General features: G+C 40.4%; 1 protein-coding gene across 1 annotated transcript in view; it reads left to right on the top strand.

The window, feature by feature from the left end:
- The window catches only part of col27a1b (collagen, type XXVII, alpha 1b), a 76,729-nt gene that overhangs the window by 45,458 nt on the left and 8,062 nt on the right, over positions 1–23,209 (top strand). Inside the window, exons 21-51 of the mRNA XM_034091085.1 lie at positions 75–128; positions 206–250; positions 1,168–1,221; positions 1,449–1,493; positions 1,648–1,701; positions 1,978–2,031; positions 2,438–2,491; positions 2,932–2,985; positions 7,012–7,065; positions 7,489–7,533; positions 9,101–9,145; positions 9,337–9,390; positions 12,118–12,171; positions 12,254–12,307; positions 12,816–12,869; positions 13,141–13,194; positions 14,952–15,059; positions 15,146–15,199; positions 15,427–15,534; positions 15,612–15,665; positions 16,877–16,930; positions 17,879–17,935; positions 18,014–18,067; positions 18,174–18,227; positions 18,342–18,395; positions 18,502–18,555; positions 18,671–18,778; positions 19,353–19,460; positions 20,414–20,521; positions 20,606–20,659; positions 23,085–23,147. Of these exons, the coding sequence (XP_033946976.1) occupies positions 75–128; positions 206–250; positions 1,168–1,221; positions 1,449–1,493; positions 1,648–1,701; positions 1,978–2,031; positions 2,438–2,491; positions 2,932–2,985; positions 7,012–7,065; positions 7,489–7,533; positions 9,101–9,145; positions 9,337–9,390; positions 12,118–12,171; positions 12,254–12,307; positions 12,816–12,869; positions 13,141–13,194; positions 14,952–15,059; positions 15,146–15,199; positions 15,427–15,534; positions 15,612–15,665; positions 16,877–16,930; positions 17,879–17,935; positions 18,014–18,067; positions 18,174–18,227; positions 18,342–18,395; positions 18,502–18,555; positions 18,671–18,778; positions 19,353–19,460; positions 20,414–20,521; positions 20,606–20,659; positions 23,085–23,147 (1,920 nt within the window). The remainder of the gene's footprint in view (positions 1–74; positions 129–205; positions 251–1,167; positions 1,222–1,448; positions 1,494–1,647; positions 1,702–1,977; positions 2,032–2,437; positions 2,492–2,931; positions 2,986–7,011; positions 7,066–7,488; positions 7,534–9,100; positions 9,146–9,336; positions 9,391–12,117; positions 12,172–12,253; positions 12,308–12,815; positions 12,870–13,140; positions 13,195–14,951; positions 15,060–15,145; positions 15,200–15,426; positions 15,535–15,611; positions 15,666–16,876; positions 16,931–17,878; positions 17,936–18,013; positions 18,068–18,173; positions 18,228–18,341; positions 18,396–18,501; positions 18,556–18,670; positions 18,779–19,352; positions 19,461–20,413; positions 20,522–20,605; positions 20,660–23,084; positions 23,148–23,209) is intronic.

Here is a 23,209-nt window from a genome sequence, read left to right as displayed (position 1 = left end):
GACATTAGGTCTTTACGTATTAACTGTCAGTGAGGTGAAATGAAGTGAAAGTTCATGCTGTGTTTAATTTCAAGGGAAAACAAGGGACACAAGGTTTGCCAGGTCCAAGAGGAACACCTGGACTTCAGGTGGGATTGACTTCTTTTGAAAATGAATACAAGATCACTTCATTCCGTGACCTTAAGTGACAATTCTTTTTTTTCAGGGCGATGAGGGAAGAGTTGCGCCCACTGGACCCTCTGGACTCGAGGTGAGTGCTGATTGGATAAGCCCTGCCACCCGTTGGAAGATACAAAAACACATTTTATTGTGTTTTCCTTAAGGATCCAAACTCAACAGCATAACACTTACTATGCACACATGCACCACGTGCCTCTGCCTAAATGTAGCTTTGGAGCAATTACTCTGACCTGTTATGGTCGGTTAGTCTTTTGACAGACCGACGTCTCTATTGTTCTGAAGCTGTTTTGAAAGACTTCCTATTGGACACACATTACCAGATTGGTCAGCAAATTACTATTCTCTCTTCTAACACCAAACAAACTAAATAACAAACAATAACAAACAGATCCACCTGTCTTCTAAATGTTCTTTCAACATACAATTGTATAATATTATTGATTGTTGTGTTTTTTTTCAATATTTTATATTATTAGCGTCTCGACATATTGGATAAAGATTCCGTTCAAGACAAACTTAAGTTTTTAGAAGAGACAAATAGGATGGCTTTCCAATGCTCTGCAGTATGACCACCAATGACCACCTCAGTCTGAAAAAATTGTTTTTGTTTGGAGTCATCCCAGGCTAAACAATAGAGAAGAGCTTTCCAATCAAACTATATATTTTTGCAACGGTTGATTCCAGTCTGTCTTCCTCCAAAAGTTAAACTTAAAGTGATTACTGCAAACAAACACAAATGACCCAATGACTTATGTGGGTAATAGGAAGCCTTTGATGCTGCTAACGGCGCTCTGTTTTATGGATCATTAAGTTTCTTAAAAGGGATGTTTTTGTTTCGGCATCAATTGTTGGTTTATTTGGTGCCGCGGCCTCTGGAGGGACAGAAGACTCACACACTGCACCTTTTTAAAAGAGATATAGAGAGTTTGTTGTTTACCGTGTGGAGCCGCAGCGCACTTCTTCGTGTCATTTTCGCTTTCTGTTCAGGGCAGGCCGGGGAAGCAGGGATTCCCAGGACTGACAGGCCCAGATGGACTCAAGGTCAGACCTAACATTCACACATCCACCGCCGAACACTGTCATCCTTAACAGAACATTCTCTCCACGGCTTTCTCTTATGATAATGTTTCATCAGAATATGTGTAAATTAGATGGTAATTCTTCGTTACCACAGGGGAACGAGCCTCCAAGCACATTTCAACTGATTTGAACTAAAAAAGAAAGGCTTGAATACATTTGTGATATGCTAATTGGCTGCTTTGCTGTAGGGCGAGACCGGGATAACTGGCGAGGTTGGAAAGCTTGGCGAGAGGGTAAAGGCTTTTCTCTCCTCTTTCTTCTGATTTCTGTTTGATGCTCACTGTGTGTCTGTTTAGTTGGAGTCCTAAAGCTGTACAGACTATTATGATAACTTCACTAGAGCTCCGAATAACAGAGAGTTCAAATCAAATTTGCTTTTGTCTTTAGGGATTGCCTGGTTTTGTCGGGCCTGTTGGAGAGACTGGCATCACAGGAGAAAAGGTGAGCATGCTCGCAATATGTCACACTTTAGTATCAGAAAGTGTTGTCAATTAACCATCTGTTAGATATCTCTCTGTTGATGTAGCATGTTACTAGTTCAGAAACTAAAGACTAAACATCAAAGTGTTGCTCGTAGCGGCCTCTCAATTGTGCATATGCGAGGCTCTGATAAATTGTGTTTATTTATTTTTCTCAATATTTTGGACTGAACATTTAAACATTGCATCTATCAATTCTAAATGAATGTTTTTCTAATTGTTTTTTTTTCCTTTTCAGGGGGATCGAGGCAAAACAGGAGCTCCCGGGCCTGCAGGTGAAACGGGGCCGATGGTAAGGAGTAAGTCTGGATCCCATCTCGTACCAGGAGGCATTCAATTCTACATATGTGTATATATATATATGCTATATTCTATATAAGCTGTGACATGTTTATACAAACTCAGTATGCAGTATTAATTCAACTGTACAGTATTTATTTTTACATTCTGTTTATTTGATTCTATCTTATATGTACATATTTTGTATTATTATATTTATTTCCTACTTTATGTCTTTTTTTTATTTATTTTAAGTATTTTGTCTGTTACATTGTTGGAGAAGCCTACAACTAACAACCATGCTGTAGCTATAAATGACATATTACTATCTAACAAAGCCGTCATACAGGCAGATATCATAAGGTCATTTATTTGATCAAATCATGTAGATATCATTTGAGTAATGTTGTGTTCCCCAGGGTCACACCGGTATACCTGGAGAGGCGGGGCAACCTGGACTGCAAGGGATCCCAGTAAGTTAACTGTTATAATTGTATATAAACTATATATTTACTGAATGTAAACCATGGACTACACTGGCCTGCTGGAGGTCTACATAAACCCAAGGACTGTAGCACTTCTCTCTATTGTAGCTTACATCGTTGTCATGTTGTACTGACACACCCTAAAGTTCATATCTACATCCCTGCAACAAAGTAAAACATTGAAGATCATTAAGAATAAGACTTTTAGCTAGTGTTAATAACATATCCATTATTGAATCAATATATGACTCCAACCTCTATGGAGGCAGTTTTAAAAAAGCAGCCTTTGATAGTAGAGTTTATATTAAAAGACTAAACTGCCGGATACAGGTTCAATTTACTACCTGCAATAATATTAAAAATGACACACAGGCAACGGTCCCTCGTATTAAGAGTAAAATGTTAACAATATTTGTTGACACTTTAAGGGGCCTTCTGGTTCACCAGGATCCATCGGCATCAGAGGACCCAAAGGCATGAGGGTAAGTAACTGAAATCTGTGATTATATGAGCTGACGTGAAACTACTGTGTGTCACAAATTAATATAAAAAACATTACAATCTACGCCCAATTTAGCAGCTTCAGTTCAACACTCCGACAACATTTAAATATGTGAAATGCTTTTGGATGGATCTACATTTTGACATTCATGGCTCCTCTTTTGTTGCTAAAAAAATCTAATTTGAGTTTACAGGCTTAACTAAGTCCTTGAACATGGTAAACGCTATGCCTGCTAAACTTAATCATGATAGCAATATCATTGTGAGCATGTTGCCTGGCTGTAGACTGTTTTCCGTTTTGTTTTTATATTTTATACCAAAAAAAATGTTGCTCTATCAGAAATCAGCAGCAACAATACTTTATTTTACCTAATGCTGAACTAGAGATAAGATTGCTTTAGGTTTTAGGAAACAAAGTTCTATGATTGTGTCTATACTTATATTAACATATAAGTTACTTACAGTGGGGCAAAAAAGTATTTAGTCAGCCACCAATTGTGCAAGTTCTCCCACTTAAAAAGATGAGAGAGGCCTGTAATTTTCATCCTAGGTACACTTCAACTATGAGAGACAGAATGGGGGGAAATAATCCAGGAAATCACATCGTAGGATTTTTAATGAATTAATTGGTAAATTCCTCGGTAAAATAAGTATTTGGTCACCTACAAACAAACAAGATTTCTGGCTCTCACAGACCTGTAACTTCTTCTTTAAGAGCCTCCTCTGTCCTCCACTCGTTAACTGTATTAATGGCACCTGTTTGAACTTGTTATCAGTATAAAAGACACCTGTCCACAACCTCAAACAGTCACACTCCAAACTCCACTATGGCCAAGACCAAAGAGCTGTCAAAGGACACCAGAAACTAAATTGTAGACCTGCACCAGGCTGGGAAGACTGAATCTGCAATAGGTAAGCAGCTTGGTGTGAAGAAATCAACTGTGGGAGCAATTATAAGATAATGGAAGACATACAGGACCACTGATAATCTCCCTCGATCTGGGGCTCCACGCAAGATCTCACCCCGTGGCAAAAATCCCAGTACCACACGGGGGGACCTAGTCAATGACCTGCAGAGAGCTGGGACCAAAGTAACAAAGGCTACCATCAGTAACACACTATGCCGCCAGGGACTCAAATCCTGCAGTGCCAGACGTGTCCCCCTGCTTAAGCAGTACATGTCCAGGCCCGTCTGAAGTTTGCTAGAGAGCATTTAGATGATCCAGAAGAGGATTGGGAGAATGTCATATGGTCAGATGAAACCAAAATAGAACTTTTTGGTAAAAACTCAACTAGACGTGTTTGGAGGAGAAAGAATGCTGAGTTGCATCCAAAGAACACCATACCTACTGTGCAACATGGGGGTGGAAACATCATGCTTTGGGGCTGTTTTTCTGCAAAGGGACCAGGACGACTGATCTGTGTAAAGGAAATAATGAATGGGGCCATGTATCGTGAGATTTTGAGTGACAACCTCCTTCCATCAGCAAGGGCATTGAAGATGAAACGTGGCTGGGTCTTTCAGCATGACAATGATCCCAAACACACCGCCCGGGCAACGTAAGAAGCATTTCAAGGTCCTGGAGTGGCCTAGCCAGTCTCCAGATCTCAACCCCATAGAAAATCTTTGGAGGGAGTTGAAAGTCCGTGTTGCCCAGCGACAGCCCCAAAACATCACTGTCATGTGATTTTCTGGATTTTTTTTTTTCTTCTCATTTTGTCTCTCATAGTTGAAGTGTACCTAGGATGAAAATTACAGGCCTCTCTCATCTTTTTAAGTGGGAGAACTTCCACAATTGGTGGCTGACTAAATACTTTTTTTCCCCACTGTACATGCATTTTAAAAAGCTTCCTACAGATCACCCTGGTGTTTCTGTACATGTAAATGAGTGCTGCGTCTGCCATGAGCTCAGGATGACTCCAGTGATTGCTTGCTTTTCCATAATTGGGTTTCTACTTTGGAAAAATACCCCATGGTTGCACAGCAGGATCATTGGACTGAATGAATAATTGATCTAACATGAATAAGTGGTATAATTAAGGGATATTTCGTTCTTATTGGTTTTTACATGGCTCCATTGATATCACAAATGTAATATTTAATGACTTTAATTGCTGAAAATGACATCAATGCATTGGAAAATGAAATTAAAATCTGCATGATAAACTCCAGTGTCCAACTAATCTTTCCTTATTACACGGTCTGAACTCATTCCCAGTCACATGAATGGGGAAAAACCAGTAACAACCTTTTCCTGCAGCCACATTTTTGTAATTTAAAAAAAGGAGTAGGCTATACTTTGGGAGACACATTTTTAAGTACGGACAGCTTTTTGGAGGATGTATCCAATCATGTTACTTCTTCTTTCTCTAATATCTTCTTATAGTTATATATTTTCAGCTTGATAAAGTTAAGTCATACTTAAGCCTCATGTTACCCTGTCAATTCAATTTTAAAATCTCATGTTGTCATTCAAACTGAATCTTTTGAATTTAAGCTCATTTTCAATGTTCTCATGCTGCATGCGTTACATGTAAATAAGTCATTACTGTTATTTTATCTTGGGGGTTATCACTGTACTCGGAAGGAAAAAATAAGTCCTTAAATTGCTGCACTTAAAAAAAGCAAAGGGTAACGTTGTGAGTTTCCGGCTAATGTGCCTGTTGAGTGTTCTGAAAAACTGGAGTCCGAGGGAAGGAAGTTGAAGTTATCAATCTCAATTTAATTTTGAATTTGATTGAATGTATCAGTGAAGATGCAATTTAACATAATTCCACTACAAAGTACAAAACTACTAAAAATGTGTACAGCTCTGGTTTGCTTTTAAACAGCATTTAACTCTTTCATATCGGAAATGATTAGATTTGTGTTGGTTGCGTTGCAGATTTGACATCCTTTTTATCGAGAAAAAGGTTCCATATTTAAATATTTGATCCGGCTAGTGACTCTGTTACAGCCTTATCATGGGATATATCTAAAAAGAGGCTCTGGAGCAAGACTGTAAATATATTTGAAAACTAATTTGCGAAAATACATTTAGTAAAGCTGTTGAAAAAAAAGCAGATTGTGAATCCAGCAGACAGGCTTTTTATTCGTCCTTTTCAGTCTCTCGTTGTATAAAGATGTGAGATGTTTGATTGAAGATGATGCTAAAAATGAGAGAAAATCATAGAAAGCAAGAATAACTTATTTCTCAGTGGGTATGTAATGGATGATATCTATATAACAACTAAAGCCAGTGAAAACAGGCAGAAGAAGTCCGCTTTATTTATAAAATTATTCGATTTACCTTTTGGATGATCAAAAAGCGTATTGAATTTAATTCATTTTTTTGACTTCATGTTTATAACTGTCATTGGATGTACGCAGCGACTATCAGAAAAACTAGAGTTTCCCTCTTAACTAAACACTTGAACTAATTTGTAGGCTAATACAAAGCAGCAATGGACATTTCATGGCCTTGTTTTGGAAGGAGCTGTATTCTTCTCTGACCAAATCTCTACGATGGCTACATAAAGCTTTATTTATATAGCAAAGTGCTTTACAGAATGACACATCACAAGTTAAAAACAAACAATAAGAAATTCCCCTCAGATTATTTACAACATGACATCGGAACCAGCAAAAGACCGTTTAATGTTTTCTGACAGGGAATAGTTTGGTTCAATTTCAGAGGCTAGGATGAATCAGCTGCAGGATTTGTGACCTTTTCCAAAGGCCTCTTTACAATCACCCTACTGTGCCACAGTGTGTCATAGTGGAAAGCTGGGGGCAAAGTGTACACTGTGGATTGGACTAATTTCCAGATGCCAAGCTTTTGCAAAACAGCCACAATCTTTGATGGTGTCACTCCGATGTGGGCTAACCCACAGTACACAATGAAACCGAGAGAACTGCCTGCAGTTCCCTGATTCATTCACCCAATATGTTAAACAATGTGTGCATCTGTTAAAGGCCACATTGTCCCAAGCTTTTCCTCAGTGACAACTTTCATTTCTCTCTACAGGGTCTGCGGGGTCCTGATGGCCCAGTGGGGGAGAATGGGTCCGCTGGAGTGAAGGTGAGCACATGATCAGATGAAAACATTTTCAGAGATTCAGATTTAGTTGCAGTTTATGGCTCACTGATATAGTTCAACTTTTAATGCCAAACTGCTTGAGAGAAATGTTTAACCTTGAACTTCCTAATTGCTCACATCAAATATATCCCACAGAAAGCTAGGATAAACAAACTGGCTCAAGTCTCTGAAAAGTAGGAACAATGAAGCAGCTTTGTTGTGCAGGCCTTTGTTATTTACTATTTTTAACTTCTAAAGAATCTTTAGAAGACACTCTTTGTTAGCTGCAAAATTAGCAACAGAAGCTTAAATCAAAGAGCACTGAAATATTGATGGTGCTGGTTGGTGCTCGGCAGTCGGGAACATTTTGACTCTGGGGGATTTCAGAGAGCTCAGGAAACCGAGTGTAATGTGTTCTCTCTGCAGGGCATCGATGGTCCACCAGGAAGATTGGGCCTCTCTGGGGTGATGGTAAGAACAATTTCCCCTCTGAACTGAAATGACATTGTTAGCATTACAACACCTTTTTAATGCTGGCTACATGTGGCCTTTTGAAGTCCACAGGGAATTAGTATCTGGGATAAATGATGCTGATGAAACGTAAAATGACATTTAACTGTCGAGGTATTTTGCTGGTGAGAGATTTTAGTTGCTAGTAAGCCTACTATTTGATTTGTTTTAGATAGGCACAACATATGCAGACCTTATTTTCCTGTTCCATGTTAAAATAAACCATTTTCAGTGGTACCGCTGAGAAAGAGTCATTTATTTGGTCATGGAAAATTAGCTAAAGGTCATGGAGAAGTCATGGAAAAGTCATTGAAAATCATTGGTGAAAAAGTGTATGAACCCTGTACATCTCATTCAAGCATGCACACTTAAGCTTGATGTTACATTTATAACATGATCATCTTACTGTTATTTATTGTTAACCAAACTATTCTGTGCATCATTGACTCAGTAGTGGGCTTCTAGAGATAATCAGTGAAAAATTAGTCAAGAAAGTATGTTAATTATAATTTCATAATTTTCATCGATGTGAGAATTATTAAAATCATTTGGTGAAGTTAAAGTAGCAACACCACAATATGAAAAAGGTCTATGAAGTAAAAAGTACAAATATTATCGGCAAAATATGCTGAAAGTAACACAAATAAAAGTACTAAAAAAAACAAAAAGTATTTATTACACTTAAAGGTGGGGTAGGTAAGTTTGAGAAACCGGCTCGAGATACACTTTTTGTTATATTCCATGGAATGCTCTTAACATCCCGATAGCAATGAATATCTTATCAAAAAATCCATACAAAAAATGTCATCTGTGGAAGCCGTGATACTGTAAAAAGGACGACCAATCATTTGAGCCGGCCCGGCTAAAGTAACTGGATGGCCTACCTGCCTGTCAGCCTTCCATCTGTGCACAAATTTATCTCATGCCCTCATTGGTCATGTGCGCGTTCGTGTGTGTTGGAGGAGGGGCTCTGTGAGGAAGTGGCAGATTTTTTCCTGCTGTGTATTTTCAAATTCTAGCGCACTCGAGCTGGTTTCTCCAAAATTACCTACCCCACCTTTAATGTTTATTATACTTATTATTATAATTCCTAATAATTGATTAAACCATATTATACTGTTTTTGCTGATTGAAGTGCTTATTAAATCTACTTTTACATATTGTTGGGTTGCTAGAACAATGCGTTCCCATTATAGCTGACAGACAAATCATACTACAGCATCTTCCTCTTAAATTGAAGTGGCACACAAAGGAAACACTTAAGTATAAATATTTTCAAACTGTTCCTAATAGAGCATTTAAAATGTATGTAGTTACTTTTCACTACTGATCATTTACCTTATCATTCATTAAGTAAGATGGTTAACCTTTCATCACTTGGTTAGTATTTTAAACCTTAGGGTTGACAATAGAAAGGTAACTGAGCCCTATTGTTATTCCACTTTACCTCTCCATTAGTTTGACATGTTTTAACTCACTGTTCTCCTAGAGTCCAACTAATCTTTCCATTTGTGTCGTTTTGCTGCAGGGAAAGCTTGGCGAGCCAGGTGAAGCCGGGCCTAATGGATTTCCAGTAAGTGATTGGGGCTAACAGAGGTCTTTTTTAGGTCAGTCTTGATTTTTGGGGCAGGACTCTTTTTGGGGGAACAGTGGTGGATGAGCGAGGCCGGAGTGGCACTCTGTTTATCTTGTGGGTTTTGCTGCATTTCAACAAGTTATGAATACCAATAGTGTGTGTGTTATAAACACCTGTGTTATTTTCAGGGTGTTCAAGGACCCTCGGGTCCTCCAGGGGCCAAAGGAATTGCAGGAGAGCCAGTGAGTTTACTATTTGTTTGCATTCATTTGGTTTCCATATTTGAGAATCAACCCCGTTCTTAAAGACCTACTGTCTTGCTATGTTTTTTTTGTGTGTTTTCAAATTCATCTGGTGTAATTATATTACATTTTAAAGAGCCTGTGATACCATCCCAACAACTGTTGTGCAATGAAATATTGGGCTACTAGTAATCTCGAACCGTCAGTTTAAAAAAGAAAAAGCGATACCGTTCCGTTAAATATCAATAAATTCGAACATCGCGGGGAAATTCCTTCGACTCATTTTGAAGTTTTGGGGGAAGCCGGAAGTGACGTCAATGCGGGAACGCTTCGAGAGCCAAACACGGACAAAGTGTGTTGTTATGCGTAGAAATGGTGAATTACTGAGATTAGGCACGTTAATAACGTTTTAATGAAGTTGACTACAGTATATTCATATTTGTCAGTGCTTTCATGTCAATTCGGCGACATAAACATAAATGATCGTGGTGAAGATGATGATTACATTAGGATTAAAAATCGGGAGTGAGAGCTGCTGAATTTCCTCCCGTCGACAAATCGATTATTTTTGTGGTTGTAAACTCAAGTGGATGAAACTACATTTATTAGTGCTTTCATGTCAATTCGGCGAACATATGATACATTAAATGATCGTTTGTTTGAGCCGGTCTGCATTTCCTGATGAGAAAACAAACCGATGCTTTTTGTAGTTGTAGTACACCAACATGGATTAAACGTGTGTTTTTTTTACCACAATGTTGGGGAAATTAATGGATAAAATGCACGGATTATTATTATTATTCCCACTCCGATCGGGACACTAGGTCCACCGTTTCCCCGCAGCGAGGCTCCCCCCGTTGACAGTTTACGTGGGCTGGGTGCAGTGGCGGACTGGCCATCGGGACGAATCCCGATGGGCCGGTACCGAAGTGGGCCGGTCGGATAAGTCACCAGCACATCCCCCATAGGCGGCGAGTGAGGCTCAGGTTTGAGAAGGCTAAATAACTTCTTTTACCTGACGCTGCCCGCCTCCGGCGTCTATAGAAAAGAGATCAACTCAGTGTGCGGAGTTTAAATCTCTCAAGTCATATTACAGGATAAAGGAAATACAATTTAAACTGCCGTATGCAGAGAAGACGCCGACGTGTCGCACTTATCATTCATATTACATCATCAATCAGATCATCGATCATATAATATCATAATATATCATATATTTCCTTATCTGAGTCAGCTTCTCCAGCCTCATCTGGCCGTGCAACACTCACAGTGTCACAGACTGGATGCAGAAGTATTATTTAACACATTATGTTGACGAAACACTCGAGACAAATGTAATTAAAGTCAGATCCACGCGTGTCTTAGACGTGAACGCGCTCTCAGCTGGAGAGAGAAACCCTGGCTTGATTTACCGAGTTGATAACCAGCGTCGTCGGACCGCTTAGCGAGATCTCGTTTGTTAGTTTGTTGTTGTTAGTTTGTTTGTTACTCAAACATATCCAGGGTCTGTTGAACTGGCTTCGTAGTACAGGGCACAGGTGGCGAGCAGCGCTAATGTCAAAGACACAGACATTATACATTATATTTGTATTTTACCAGGATGCAGTGACACAAATATTTACATATTTACATTGACTATATACAGCACCCGCCGCCCCTGACATCCCCACTCCCCCCGTTGACAATTTACTAGCGGTACCGAAGTGGGCCGGTCGAGAGTCCCGGGATGATTTGTAGTCCCATTCCACCACTGGCTACATGACCATATGATCGCCCATATTGACGCACCTCATTCCTAAACTTCTAACAGATACAACATAAACCGATCCTTCAGCCTCATATGAGCTCTCAGACACGTTCAACATTAACCTGTCATCGCTGTCTGAGCTTGCTGCTGTGTGCGCCGTCGTGCGTTTACATCTGACTGTATATATATAAAGGTTTACATGCAGATGCTGGGATCCTGGACGGTGCAGCTGGAGCGCTGTGCCCGCAATGACGTCACCCATCATTTGGCGGGACTTGAAGAATCCGCGAGAAGATCCATAAAATTGTCAACATTGAAGGCAGATTAATGGTTATCAAAGTACAAATATCCAAAATCAGTTCAGTAACGGTTTTCAAGGGGACAATATGTACTCAAATTGATGGGTTTGGATGATGGGGGAAAACTGTGTCACAGGCTCTTTAAGTAAAAAAGTTTCAGAATGTGTGAAGAGAATACCGGCGGTATCTCATTATCTATAATAGCCTATGGCTTTCCATCACCTGCTGTGAACTCCTCTTCCTGCACTTTGCATAAAAACTCTGAATTTCCACAATTATACACCTTTTATTCAGTGACTCCTTGAAACCCTGTATCCTGGTCAAAAAGCCCAGAACAACCTATTCCTCTTCCTCCCATTCGGCCCCAGTCTCAGACACAACAAGAGAAAGTAGTGAGTCTGAGACACTTTGATGTACAACACCCTCTTCCTGGAGGAGCAGCTTTATTGTAGCCTGAGTGTGTTTCTATAACAGCAGGCCTGTTCCCATCACTTACAGAAGCTTTGGCTCAGTGTTTTCAAGGCCCTCCAGATTAACTTATCTCCACAAGTCCACACTTTCTGCCCGGTTCTTATTTCGTTTCACACTTTTCCTCCTTTACTGTCACTTTGCAGAGGCATTTATCCGAGATAAGACAGCAGTCTTAACCTTTTCATTGGTGCCTGTGTTTTGTCACCGCAGGGACCGGCTGGGCCATCAGGAACGATCGGGCCACTGGGGGAGATGGGGCTGAGGGTGAGTTTAATCACACAGCTGGTGTGGGGGCTCCCATTGACTGTTAAGATAACACTGACAAACTAATGGCTGTTTTGACCAGGGGCCGCCGGGGAAGGCTGGAGAGAGAGGGCTGTCTGGTGAACCCGGAGAGAAGGTGACGATGACAATGTGCCTCTGACATTTGCGTTATTGGTATTTTGGGTTGGTTGATGTACATGGTTATTGCTTCCCACTGCATGGAATTATAATTGTGCCTCTTTCCTGAGAGCAACACAAAACATGTTCTTGTACAGAAATGATCATTAGGATTACTGGCTACAGGTAGCTACATTTCATAGTCAAATGTGTAAAAGTTCATTAAACAAGGAACTGCATGTGACAAAGAGTTTAAATGATATTATATTATAAACTGCTTTCAGTTGGCTGTGGTGTGCCTACTGTATATGACTGCACTCTCTAAGAAATCACCTACTTCAGTTTTCCCATTCACTGAAATATTGGCAATTTTAAACAGCTTATTCTTACATTTCCATGTGGATATCAAATAAATACATTCTTAGTGAATATTATTGAGTCTACTCTGTACCTTAAAGCAAAAGTCATACATCAAGAGATACAACACATCCCGGATGAATTACCCATCATGCTTTTTCTCCTGACAGGGAGCCGTCGGTCTCCACGGCAACATCGGGGAGCAGGGTTTGATTGGCCAGAGAGTGAGTATCCTGTTTTTTTTACTTTTGAAAAGTCATAATGAATTATTGAGTCATGCCCTGGATGTATTTAGGCAAACCAGCAGCATATTAAAAAGGAGACGCATCACTTGAGGTGTAGACTAAACCAAGTGATACATTTGTTTTCAATATGTACTCAAATACAGCCAACATTGGCTTATGATATTGGCTTGTGTCTCTGCTTCCAGAATTCACTGTCCTGTTGACAATAAAACATACTGCAACCATAATGTTTTTACAATGTGTCTGTCAGGGTGAGCAAGGTATTGACGGGGAGGCTGGATCAAGTGGAACCGATGGAGCCAAGGCAAGTTCAAAATAAAAGACATACTGTGCCCTAAAAAATGATTTAAAGGCCCACAGTAAATGGAAAAACATTTCCTCGGCCGGTAATCAAATTGTTGTCAATAACTGCAACACAGACTACTTCTTTCCTGATTCCTATTTGTCTGTGAACCCAGGGACCTCTCCGCTTTACTGTAGCAGCTTATTGTAATTAGGGCAAGTCCACTTTTGTTTGTGAAATAATGGCCTGTGTACAGTTGGAGCAGCATTGTGTTGACGCTTATTGGAAACAGATAGCGGGGCTATTTTAAGTCTGGCAAGTATTGTGACCGAAAGAAAAAAAAAAGATGGATAGCAATAAAAGCTTGTCTATTCAGCAGAGCCTCGCTGCTGCAAGTATCGCTGACGGACCCACAAACAATGTTTGGCTTAGAGAAGGTGGTAAAGTGCGAGTACAGAGAAGACTGAGGATAAGAATACAGTTAACCTGAGAATCTGTTTTGCTAAAAGTAAACTACTTTGAGGGATTCTTGGACACAGTGCAGCCCCTGGGTGGAAAACAGCAGATCAACAGGGGTTTGCAGCTTTTACCATCAACCGTTAAGAGACTGAAAATCAGCACATTGTCATTATTAACTTTGTCATATTACTTTTCTGCAAAGAAATTGAGGATGTTGACATATTTTGTTCCTGCAGCGTGTGGTAAACATTTTTGTTTTCCAATGTTGGGAGAGTATCAATTCAGTCATAATTGTCGTTCAGAGAGAAGCCATATTGGTATCCTACTAAATCTCCATTAGATTGACCAATGGTTGGCTAAAGAAAGCTAGCAATTGGGAGGGAAAACAATGAGTTGTACAAGGTGGATACAGGATTGAAATACAGCGGAAGCTACTGAGAATTGAAGTCAAAACTAAACCCATATCTTGACTGAAGATCAAACTACATGTTTGTCAGTGTGTGGTAGACTTCATGCTGTCCACTAGAATATTCAGTAGGCTGGACCTCATGGCTCTGGTTTTTTGATCCTGTCTACCCCACAGGTGTTTCTCAGTTTCCGTATGAAATGTTCTTCTCTTGCACTCCTTTTATCCATGTATCCATGTTGAAGAAAGGCTCAGTTGTTTGTACAATCTTATTTTTTATTCACATATTTCGAACAGAACATTATCCTTTTCTAGTTTTGTTTCTTACAATTTGTAACACAGACAGCCCTTGCGGTGTGTTCCTCTGAAACTGCTCTTTGTCAGTTCGACTTTATAGCCGTCTACAAAACCTGTCCGCTATGAGGGCTTTGTTAGTCAGTCTGAATAGTCTGCTAGTCTGAATAATATTTGAGATTTAATTTATTATCTGCAATGCTCCCAGACTCCTTACACTAAAGACAGGTAGAGTGCAATCAATGGGATAAGGCCTTACTGATTAGTCTGCTGTCATTTTCAAGAATAGAGGTAACACAGCTTTGTTGCTTGTGTTGTTGTGCCCCTCCCCCCAGGCTTTGCAATGGCCTTTCTAGAGACCTTTGGTCTGTTCATTATGTTGAATATCATGAAAACCTGTAAGCACTAACAGACCTTTCATTGACATATTTAATTAAGTGAAGGTCGTTTTTGAATGTATGTATTTATTCATTTAAGTTCAACTGTCGAAAAATGTTCTAGAAAATGAATACAAACTTTTCCTTTCTGAATATGTTATTCACATATTCTAACTACATAGGGCATATCCTGACTTCTGTAACTGAAAAGCTTTTCATTGGCCTTGTACAACTGTCCTCAGGGAGATAAAGGGGATGCTGGTCAAGAAGGCGCTGAAGGAGACAGGGGTGAAATCGGTCTGAAAGGAAAGCAAGGAACCCCTGGGCCTCCCGGATTGGTCGGTGTAAGGGTGAGCGCCTCAGCAGCCAACTCCATATTTCATTCAATTCCCATTCAATTGTCCACTCACAACCCCGTTCGATTTTTCTCTACCAGGGTCAGGAGGGTAAACCGGGCACAATTGGTGAAAGAGGAAAGCCAGGAGAAAAGGTTTGTCAGTCTCCCTGCCTTGGGCTTTAACACACCTTTCATTCACTAGCACAAGCAGTTGAATAGCTCTCTGCTGTAGTGGTAAATGCATGGCAACAGGTCAGTGACCTCCCTAAGCATGTCAAACAGACTCTCAGTATTAAATGTTTGAATTGTCGAACCTGTCTGCAAAACTGTTCGGGGAAGTTTGTACTCTCAGTGCATACTCAATGATGGCCTCTCTCCAGGGGAGCAAGGGTCACCAAGGTCACCTGGGGGAGAGCGGCCCAGCGGGCGAGCAGGGAGAGGTGGGCTTTGTCGGACAGAAGGGAGCGAGAGGAACCATCGGGCCAGTGGTAAGACATCTCCAGGCGCTTTGAAGGACACGCTTTGTTGTGTTGTGGACTTGTGCAAAATAAATATATTTCCCCAGGGTGCTCCGGGGAGAATGGGCCAACAAGGAGAAACCGGCATATCTGGTTACGAGGTAAGCACAGTGATGGAATAACGATTTATATTGCAGGATGTTAGTCATTCATCTGTCGTCAATTCATTAAATTAGTTCAAAACCTACATTATAAATCCTCTGGAAAAAACCTTGTTTTATGTAAATAGGCTAGAATATACACAATATTATATCAAGTGTGTGGGTAAACAGGAAAAACAAGTTGTTTACCTTGTTGACAGGTACCTTACCTGATAAATGTTTAAACAGTAAGCCTGCCTTGGGTCCGTTCAGTGTGTGGTGGATATTTCTGGATATTTTCTTCATTTTTCACAATCAAACGCTTTCCAGCTTTCCCCTAACAATCAAAAAGCCTGAATTGATTTTTGCCAGGGGTTTTATCTCAGTGTATATTTCTCACAGAACAATATTGAATGATAATATTGACGTGCGAGTAGATACCGCGCTTGTATTGTTTTGGTGTTGATGAATCACAGGCCGAATCTCTTTAGTTGCGTTCTCCCTCTCCATTACACAGTCGGGAATCTGCAGCTCGGATCTGTATTTTTCTCTTAATTGTATGGTAGAGTCATATCACTGGTCTATTTATAAGCGTCTTTGAGTTGTGAAAAGCGCTATATAAGTAAAATGCATTATTATTATTATTATTTACAGCCATGACTGAAGGTTTTCTTAAAGTTGACCACAAGAGGGCAGAAAGTAAATACATACGTACATAAATACAAGCAAATGAAAAAATAATTGCAAGGAGTTGTTTCCCTTTCTAGAATGCCATTTTTCCTTGCAGCTAGCTAAATGTATTCATCTTCCATTTTCAAACTATGAAAACATGTCATGCTTGCTAGTTCAATAACGGGGTGGAGGAGCTACTTTTCATATAAGGTGTTTTTTATACCACTAACTTTCTCAATTTTTCTTGACTAGAAAACCAGGTGAAATTAGCACGATTCCTGGTCATTACCTCTGTTGGCACATAGTCAATCCAGAATAAGCACTGCGTCCTTTAAGACCAGCGTATTTAACACTCATAACCTTGACTCGGCTAATGAATCAGAAATAATGCATTCCTCATGGCGACCAAAGATGAAGTGATCACCTCGTTGAGTTCTCATTTTACATAATCTCGACCTCGCCTCCTTCTGCTTCTCTACATCATGAACATAATATTTCACACATTACATTGGGAGTGAAGGTTGGTAGGTGACAGTCACAAACAATTGTTCTTGTCATAGGGTCACATGGGACCGCCGGGCCCCCTGGGACCTCCTGGACCAAAAGGTGAAAAGGTACTAAACCACACTTACTTGCCGTCTGCACTGTGATTGTGTCTAATGAGCTCTGGAGTCCTGTAATGGTTGCGTTACTCAACAATTCGTCACGCAGGTCATTGTCTTTGAGTGGTCAGCTCTTTTGAATGCATTGGCACTTCAGTTGTCCCTAATCAGTGCTTCCTCTGTCTCTCATGTCCTTGCAATATTCCAAAAGTCCTCTCTAATTTGATCAATGATCTGATCTAGGACGCATCCGATTAACTCAGTGCTGTCAAATGTATATAATTAGACAAGCACCTGGTCTGCTCATGATTTTGGAGACATTAGCACTATAATTTGTGTTTATTTGACAGCACACAAAGGAGCACACAGCGTTAGAGTTTAGCGACATGCTAATTTGCATTTTACTTTTAGTCCCTGGGCAGGAGCCATCTGGATGTGGATATTCGTTATATTCTCTTTGCCAATATCCACGAAATAATGGCTGCGCTTGTAATTAACTCAATATCACACTATCAAATGGGTTGTTGCAAAATGTACGATTGTCAATTATAAAAGCCAGGTAGCCCTGGCAATGAAACTTGCTGCAGATAAAATACAGATCAGTTTTATTAAACGCACTCATATTAGACTTGTACGTTTTGCTCGGCCCCTGGCCATCACTAATTATGTTCCTACTTTAGGATGCCTGATGGGCTCTGCAGTTCCTTTTTTCCTTCGACACATGCTTAACATATGACCATCCACGGTTATTGTTTAATGAATAAAGAGTCATTGGCTCCATTTATGTGAAATTGTGGGTAATAGCGCATGTAATGATTTGCCATTCATTTAAGCAGGCAATGTGTTTCCATTGTTGTATTCTTTCAAACAAAACATGTATTGATTTTGCACACACTGTTTGTTTGGAAGGGAAATTCTGTTGATTGCGGTTGTTTGTCCGTGTCCATATTGCTGGTTTAGGGTGAACAGGGAGACGACAGCAAGGCAGAGGGTCTTCCAGGTCCCCAAGGTGACAGAGTGAGTACCTGTTGTTCATGTGTCCTTTGTTTGTGGCTCTCTGGATTGTTTAATTAATTAGTCTCCATGTATACCCAGGGTCCTCATGGAAACAGAGGAGAGAGAGGAGAGCCAGGGGACCCCGGGCACATTGTGAGTGAAATCAAAAAAGATTGACACCTTTTTTGATTTGTCTTTAGGTATAATGTCAAATAAGTGATTGTCTGTGCATTGAAATGCAGAAACATATGTTTTCCAGGGTCAAATTGGTGTTGATGGAAAGAGAGGTGCAGCTGGTGCCCCAGGGCTTCCTGTAAGTATCTTATTTATGTCTCTGAAAATGTAAAAACCCCGACATATAGATACTGTGTAAACTTGTCCGAAAGCAATCAGTGTAATTCAAATCAAACAGAAATGATCATTTCAGGGACATCCTGGGTCAAGAGGACTGGCAGGGCTGAAAGGATCCAAAGGTGACCAAGTAAGGACATACATGACGGTGGCTTGATTTTTTATTTGTATTCGAAAAACTCAATGACTTCATGAAACACGATTGGACTGTCATCCAAACTCTTGTTATGCTCCAGGGTCAGGAAGGAAAATCAGGAGCCAGAGGAGCATCTGGGACCAAAGGACCACCCGTGAGTTTGATGTATTTCTGGTCCTACTATATAATCCAGCATAATTCACAGATGAGCTACATGATACTATTTAAAAGCAATGCAGGCTTTTACATTTCCGCATGTCTTTTCTAAGGGTCCAGAGGGTCCTGATGGCCCACGGGGAGTTGAGGGCAGGGAAGGACTTGAGGGCCCGCCTGGCATGGATGGACTTTCTGGTAAAGATGGACCAAAAGCAGTCAAGGTGAGGACGCTGTCAGTGGTGCAACTTTCTGTTTAACTAAAGACTACAAGGACTTTGTAAAATAGTCAAAAACATTACGTCTTATGTCCTAACCACCGCTCTTTGAATTTTTCGGAAATGTTCATGAAGTCAAGGAAAGATGTGAAGGAGAATTCTTAAGGACATAGGAAAAGACAACCACTGTGCTCAGAGAATTTGCTTGCACTTATCACACTATCTGATGGCGGATGATTTATTCTTAAAGCAACTTCATTTATCACATGTTCAAGTTAGAATATCTGTCTTAAATGGAACCACATAATAACGTTTTCCATTGATCCATAGTGAACAATTGAATAGCTGATGTAAATGATGGCCACATGGTTCGTTGCTTTATTGAGGGACAGCATTATCTCCTTTCCCTTGGATATAAATGTGGCATTAAAGCAGCCTTCCCTAGCATTCAGAGACTTTGACAGCTGTTCATCATGGATGCCACTTAGATCCATCTGAATTGAACACCTTCTTAAGCATAAAACAAGATCAACTGTAGCTCAGCTGTCATTATTTTCCACCAACCATTTTCTGTGTTCAGGGGGAGCAAGGAGAAGATGGAGAAGTGGGCTTACCTGGGAAACCTGGGCAGTGGGGGCCAACTGGTGTGACGGGGCTTCCTGGAAGTCAAGGCTCCTTTGGACCAAAGGTGAGAATGATGTGTGGAACTAGTGTTAGCTAGGAGCTAAAGTTTGATCTTCTTAACAGAGAAGTTCATGTTAAGCTACAACCAAACATTTCTTTAAAGATCACCAATGTATTGCCAGTATCAAGTGGGAATTGCCAACTCAGCTTAAACCTGCCAGGGTTGCCTCTCGATGTTCTCTTATCTCAAATGCCAAACGCTGCAAGTCTTCATTCTATTTCTCTAAAGAGCTCATTTTCACTGCACCACTGCTAGGAAGTTAGAGTTGCAAATATGAATGAGTTGGATCGATCCAGATTTTCATTGCTTTGCCAATATTACATAAATTCACTTATACATAACTATGAGAAACACAGAGAGGCTTTATTAGTTAGTATAATGCAGGTTCCCCGTATACACATGGTTAGGGAATAAAGTTGCATTCATATTTAGTCATAAGATAGAGATCTAATGCAAACATTTATTTGTTTGTTATGAAGTAAACTGTCAGGGTCTGATATTCCTTTTTCTGCCAGTGTTTTTCGGAGCCACACAATATTTCTATAAATCTATAAAGAGAGTTTTAGAATTGCGTACTTTGTTGTACCAGGCAGTAAATAATGTTATTCATATAACTGAATCCCTGACCATTTTCCATTGAGAATTATATTTAAAATACAATATATATAGAGCACACCAGACATGAATGCAGCCATAGCCAACGTTTACCCTGGATTTGGCCGCTGCTATTTTCATTCCCTGATTGAACTTTCAAAACAGTTTTTTCACCATAGTAGTGGAGAGAAAAGGCACCAGCACACGGTTGACAGTAAATGCAGTTTGCATTGTCCATTGATGGGAAGTGAGTGAGGGATCTTGAGCTTGTTGCAGCACTTATACTGGTTTGTCCTTTCAGAGGTTATTTGGTAGGAAGTGAGGAAGTGCATGTGTTTATGTGTTTTATGTTTGATCTTCAGGGTGAGAGGGGTCTTCCGGGCCAAACTGGTGCATCAGGAAAACAAGGCTCTGTCGGCGGGATGGGGCTGCCAGGAAAACAAGGAGAGCAGGGACCTAAAGGACAACCTGTGAGCACTGAGTTATCTATTTACTCAGAGAACAACCTTTTAGCTTGGTCAGTGATGAAGATAACCATACTTCTCTTCTCTAAGGGGGATACGGGTCAACAAGGATTTCCAGGGGTGTTCGGTCTTTTTGGACCAAAGGTATGTCAAGCGACCTTTAAAGTTTTAGTTCCACATCTTATTGGCTGTGGAGATGATATGTCTCTGAGGCAGAACAATGACCAAAAAGTCATTTCTGACTCTAACTCATCTTTGTGCAGTGTGTTTGTGAAGTTTGAACCTCAAAATTGTCTGGAGGTACATTAAGTTATATTGTCTTCAGTAAAAATTGATATGAAAGCTGTTATGTATTACTCTAACATGCCCCAGGATAACATCTGCTGCACTGCGAGTCTGCTTTACTTACAGCACTATAGATTATTGCCAGCTGAAGAAACCGAACAGGCTTTCCTGGAGTCTCATTCTTTCATTTAAAACCCAGAGGGCGATGTCTTCCCTACTGTGGGAGTTGAACTGCAGTGTGAAGCAGATGAGCTCTGTGTTAGTGCTAGGTTTATAGTAGCTGTCATCAGACAAAAGTGCAGACTCTGAAACAAAGTGTTTAAACATCTCAAGTCCTGGTCCTCAATGATTACATTCATCTTTTTTTCTTTTGCAAATGTTCTATTAAGATAAAAGCACTCTGCTGCAAACCGTGTTTTACAGTACTTTTAAACCTATAGCGTATCTTAAAGGTCCCATGTCATGCTTTTCCGGTTATTGCCCGTCCCCTTGTGTGTTATGTAGCTTTTTCTGCATGTAAACGGTCTGCAGAGTCACAAACCCTCAGAGTACACCCTGTAGCGAGTAACACTCTAACACAGAAAAGACCTGTCTCTGCTGCCCCAGGACGCCTCGTTGGAGATTTCTCTTTTTCTTCCTGGGTACAGTGACGTATTTGGGTATAGTGGCGTAACGTGGTATACTAAAATAGATTTACATTGTGCAATGTTCCAAACTCACATTGGTTTCTCATACAGCATCTCTGTATAGTATGTGTATTCACTCTCTGTCCTACACGGCTTGTTGGAGCTCCTGCCCCCCCCTCCCTGTGAGCCCAGTGGCCGCCTGCGAGACAGCGAGACACAGCCCGAAACCAGCCATTTGGACCAATCCGCGGAGCCGTTACACTGCGGGTGTGTGTGTGTGTGTGCTCGGGCTGGTTTCAGGCTGGTTTCGGGCTGGGTTTCGCTGTCTCGCAGACGGCCACTGGGCTCACAGGGAGGGGGGGCAGGAGCTCCAACAAGCCGTTTAGGACAGAGAGTGAATGCACATACTTTACAGAGATGCTGTATCAGAAACCAATGTGAGTTTGGAAAATTGCACAATGTAAATCTATTTTAGTATAACTCAACAATGGAATTATGATCAGTAGAAATGGCCATGACATGGGACCTTTAAAGCAGTGAAGTTGCTGTTTGGTAGTGTGGAAAGATGTTACATCACACCCAGCTCCTTAACTCAATGTTAAGGATTGGTTTTACAGCGCTCATAAAACAGGGCTCAATTGAGGAGGAGAAGACGGATGACTAAGTGTCAGTTCCCCCTCCTGAGAGTTAACAGGCTCAGTCCGGCTCAGAGCAAACAACATTATCTGTCATTTGTTAAATAGCTACAACCTCACCTTAAACCAAGCATGTAGTGCTGAAAGGATAAGCCAATTAATAAGAGACTTGTTTATTGATTAAGTAATTTACTGAGCACAAATCTGTTGGTGTTGCAACAAATGTTCCTCTAATAGGTGAGCACGTTCTTTCAGTATGTGAGGTGATTGTACATCGACTTCCTATTACGTTTTTTTTTATAAATCCTTTTGCAAAATGGAAATGACTAATAGAAATGTCCGTATATCGATCAATAATTATAATAGGCCCAGTCTTGCGGAAAAAAATATAATATACATTTTATGTACAATGTTATTCTGTGTCCCAATCCTATTCTAAATGTGTTCTCCTTACGTTGCAATCTTTTCACACCTGAAAAATTACAAGAAAATAGATTAATAGTCTGTATGCATTCTACACCGACGTATTCTTTGAGTGTGCTCATAATCACAATGTGACACACACAGGAAATGAAGTGCACAGCTATTACAAATAAATAGTACATGTTTTACAGATGGATAACTGCAGAAAAACCGAAAAAACTAAAACAAATTTATTTGGCAGTCCTAAGTTGGATTTTGACCAGCGTCTATCAAAGTATTGTATTTATTTTTAATACTAATTTACATTTACTTTCTGTTTACTCCCCCCAAAGAATGCACTGTGACAATTAGCATTAGCATTTAGTAAAGTTTGTAGTTGTTCTCAGAGGTTAGTCACCATTAGAGGAACAGTAGACGTCTCTGCTGTTTTACCATTCGACATGGTGCCACGAGCTATACAGAGAGACATTTATCAATGTGTGAATCCAACTTGTTGCCAATAGAGGTCAACAAAGGTTATCGATCATTCAATATTGGTTCAACCTTTAAAGCTACCGCATCTGATCCACTTCTTTAAATAACAGCTATTTGTCTTTCCAGGGACCCATGGGCTACATTGGCCCCGCGGGGATACAGGGACCAAAAGGCCCACGTGGTTTGTTGGTAAGATGAAGATTAATGTTAGTTTGGTAACTCTCCGCAACATTTCAGCCAATCCCAGTGCT

This window comes from Pseudochaenichthys georgianus, chromosome 9 (genome assembly GCF_902827115.2).
Source record: "Pseudochaenichthys georgianus chromosome 9, fPseGeo1.2, whole genome shotgun sequence".
Taxonomy (NCBI): domain Eukaryota; kingdom Metazoa; phylum Chordata; class Actinopteri; order Perciformes; family Channichthyidae; genus Pseudochaenichthys; species Pseudochaenichthys georgianus.
This window is presented reverse-complemented; position numbering and strand designations above follow the sequence as displayed.